The sequence below is a fragment of the Primulina eburnea genome, chromosome 1, assembly GCF_022965805.1.
Source record: "Primulina eburnea isolate SZY01 chromosome 1, ASM2296580v1, whole genome shotgun sequence".
Taxonomy (NCBI): domain Eukaryota; kingdom Viridiplantae; phylum Streptophyta; class Magnoliopsida; order Lamiales; family Gesneriaceae; genus Primulina; species Primulina eburnea.
The window spans coordinates 29,581,705-29,585,097 of NC_133101.1; the positions used below are offsets into that span (position 1 = coordinate 29,581,705).

The following is a 3,393-nucleotide window of genomic DNA, read 5'->3' on the forward strand; positions in this document are numbered from 1 at the left end:
CTTCCTGAACTTGTTCCTTTATCTTGAAGATATTGGTGTCTTGACTTTGTTTTAGTTTGATGGTCTCTTGGAGACCTGGTTGCACTGATAATGACGATAAGCTCACTTTTCCGGGGTTCCTCCGACTCAATGCATCTGCCACTTTATTTGCTTTTCCCGGATGATAGCTGATTACCAAATCGTAATCTTTGAGAAGTTCCATCCACCTTCTTTGCCTCATGTTTAATTCCTTCTGAGTGAAAATGTACTTAAGGCTCTGGTGATCAGTAAAAACTTCGCATTTTACTCCATAGAGATAGTGCCTCCAGATTTTAAGCGCGAATACTACTGCGGCTAGCTCCAAATCATGAGTGGGGTAATTCTGCTCGTATGGTTTCAATTGTCGTGAGGCATACGCAATTACCTGACCCTCTTGCATAAGCACACACCCTAACCCTCCCTTTGAAGCATCACTGTAAATGGTAAAATTCTTACCATCCTCGGGAAGAATCAGTACTGGTGTGGATGAGAGTTTTGTCTTCAGGGTTTCAAAACTCTTTTCGCAAGCTTCATTCCAAATGAATTTCGAATTTTTCTGAGTAAGTTTAGTGAGTGGGATAGCTATTGACGAAAATCCTTCTACAAATTTTCTATAATAGCCTGCTAATCCCAGAAATCTTCTTATCTCTGTCACTGTTTTAGGGCGAGGCCAATCTTTAATTGCCTCCACTTTCTTAGGGTCTACTGACACCCCTTGTTCTGAGATTATATGACCTAGGAACGCCACACTTTTCAGCCAGAATTCACACTTCTTGAATTTGGCATAGAGTTCTTTCTCTCGTAATGTTTGCAAAGTAAGACGCAGATGCTCACTATGTTCTTCCTCACTTGGTGAGTACACCAAGATGTCATCTATGAACACTACCACGAACTTATCGTGATACGGTTTGAATACTCGGTTCATAAGATCCATGAATGCTGCAGGAGCATTGGTTAGACCAAACGGCATTACCGTGAATTCGTAGTGCCCATACCTTGTCCTAAAAGCAGTCTTAGGGATATCTTCTGCTTTGACTTTTAACTGATGGTAACCTGATCTGAGATCAAGTTTTGAGAAAACTTTAGCTCCTTTTAACTGATCGAAAAGATCATCTATTCTCGGGAGTGGGTACTTATTCTTTATGGTGATCTTGTTTAGCTCCCGGTAGTCGATACATAGCCTCATGCTTCCGTCCTTTTTCTTTACAAAAAGCACTGGGGCTCCCCACGGTGATGCACTGGGGCGAACCTGCTTCTTGTCCAGTAGTTCTTGCAGTTGATCCTTCAGCTCTTTTAATTCAGCTGGAGCCATTCGGTATGGTGCTTTAGAGATTGGTACAGCACCAGGGACTAAGTTGATTTCAAATTCTACTTCTCTATCGGGTATCTCTCCTGGTAATTCTTCGGGAAAAACGTCTGGAAATTCTTTAACAATTGAAATTTCTTCCAACTTTGGAACTTCTTCTCCTTTAACTTCATTAAGTACAGCTAGGTAAATATCTTCTCCTCTCTTTATAGCCTTCCTGGCTTGTGAGGCTGACAGTAGGGATCTTCTTTCTTTGGATTTCCCGTGAAATAAGACTTCCCTCTTTGCTGGAGTTTGAAGTCTAATTTCTTTCTTCTGACAGTCTACTATGGCATGGTTCTTAGCTAACCAGTCCATTCCAAGAATGATGTCAAACTCCACCATATTGAGTTGAATCAATTCTACTTCAAAAGTTTGTTTGCCGATGCAAATTTTACAGTTTCGATATACTTTGTGAGTTTCGATTATTTTACTAGCCTGTGTTGCTACTCTTAACGGTTCACTAAGAATATCATGCTCAAGTTTAAGCTTCTTAGCATATCTTCTAGACACAAACGAATGGGTGGCACCACAATCAAACAAAGCATATGCAGGCATTTTATTGAGTAAGATGGTACCTGCCACAACTTCGTTGCTATTATCGGCTTCCTCTTGGGTTATGGCATAAACCCGAGCATTTGTTTTGTTTTCATGTTGTTTGTTGGGTCCCGACCCTTTGTCCTTGTTATCTGGACAGTCTTTAATTCTATGGCCCACTTTCCCGCACTTGAAACAAGCGCCTGTCTTCCGATAACATTCCCCAATATGTTTTTGTCGACATGTGTCACACCATTTTCCTTCGGTGCTACCATTACTGCCAAAACTTCCTTTGAAGGACCCTCCTGAATAATTTGGTTTCTTGAACTTGAGATTATTCTGCGTGGATTGATTGTTCAATGGTCTCTTGTTCTTGTTTTCTTCTTCTCGTCGCTTGATATCGGTTTCTGCACTCATTGCAGCGCCCATCAAGTCCGCAAAGCTGCTTGGTTTGTACACTGCCAGTGCCGACTGAATTTGGCTGTTTAGTCCTTTCTTGTAGCGGTGCATTTTTAACGTCTCATCTGACATGATTGTCGGAACGTAAGTTCCTAAATCGTTGAATTTTGACGTGTACTCCATTACCGTCATATCTGGTGACTGTCTGAAATTCTCAAACTCATTCAGCTTTTGTAGACGAAACTCGGCCGGATAGTATTGTTTCAAGTATTCTCTTTTGAAAATTTGCCACGTGATATCTTCTACTTCAGCTAAAGGTAGCGACACAGTTTCCCACCATTTCCTAGCCCGATCCTCCAATAACGGGGTCACGACTTCCACTCTCAATTCTTCCGGTACCTCCAGTAGATGTAGTTGTGTTTCAACGTTCTTGAGCCAGTTGTGACTGACTTCCGGATCTGGGTTCCCATCGAAAGTTGGAACTCGATTCCTTCTGAGAGATTCATAGTGATACTTAATCCCACGTGGCTGAGGTTCTTGGGGTGGTTGGATGGCGTTGGCCAGTGGATTCACAATTCCTTGTAATGTTGCAGCGACGATAGTTGCTATTGCCATCATATCCTCTTGACTGAGGTTTACTCTGGGTGGTGGTGGTGGTGGTGGATTATCGTTTTGGTTGGCGTCCCGAGCGTTACGGTTGTTTCGGGGTGGTCTGCCTGCCATCTCCTATAAACACGTATTTTCTTTATTAATTTGTTTGCCACAAAATTTAATCAAAGGAATAATTTCATTAATATTGAAAAGGATTTGCATACAACCAACGATTAAATCAATTAATCCTAGATTCAATCAAAAGCTAATCTAGGGTCCTTTTCTCCCTATTCATCTAACACTTCGCCGTCTCCTACAGCCTCGTTAATTTCTTCTTCTTCCATTGGATTTTCTTCCAATTGCTCTATGAGTTCTTCCATGTTGACCATCTCATTTTGTAGATGCTCGATGTAATTCTGCAGTTGCGTGTTGTGGTGATCAAGGTTGTTCACTTGGTCCTGCAGTTCTTGTATTGTCGATTGGCTTACTTTCTCATCGATTTC

At 41.6% G+C, this 3,393-nt stretch overlaps 1 protein-coding gene across 1 annotated transcript; it reads right to left on the reverse strand.

The window, feature by feature from the left end:
- Positions 1 to 1,031: 1,031 nt before the first annotated feature.
- On the reverse strand, positions 1,032 to 3,022 carry LOC140806608 (uncharacterized). Its single transcript, XM_073163169.1, has 3 exons — positions 1,942 to 3,022; positions 1,268 to 1,725; positions 1,032 to 1,076 (listed from the first exon to the last, which is right to left on the reverse strand). The coding sequence occupies exons 1-3, from the start codon at positions 3,020 to 3,022 to the stop codon at positions 1,032 to 1,034; spliced, it is 1,584 nt and encodes a 527-aa protein (XP_073019270.1).
- Positions 3,023 to 3,393: the final 371 nt, after the last annotated feature.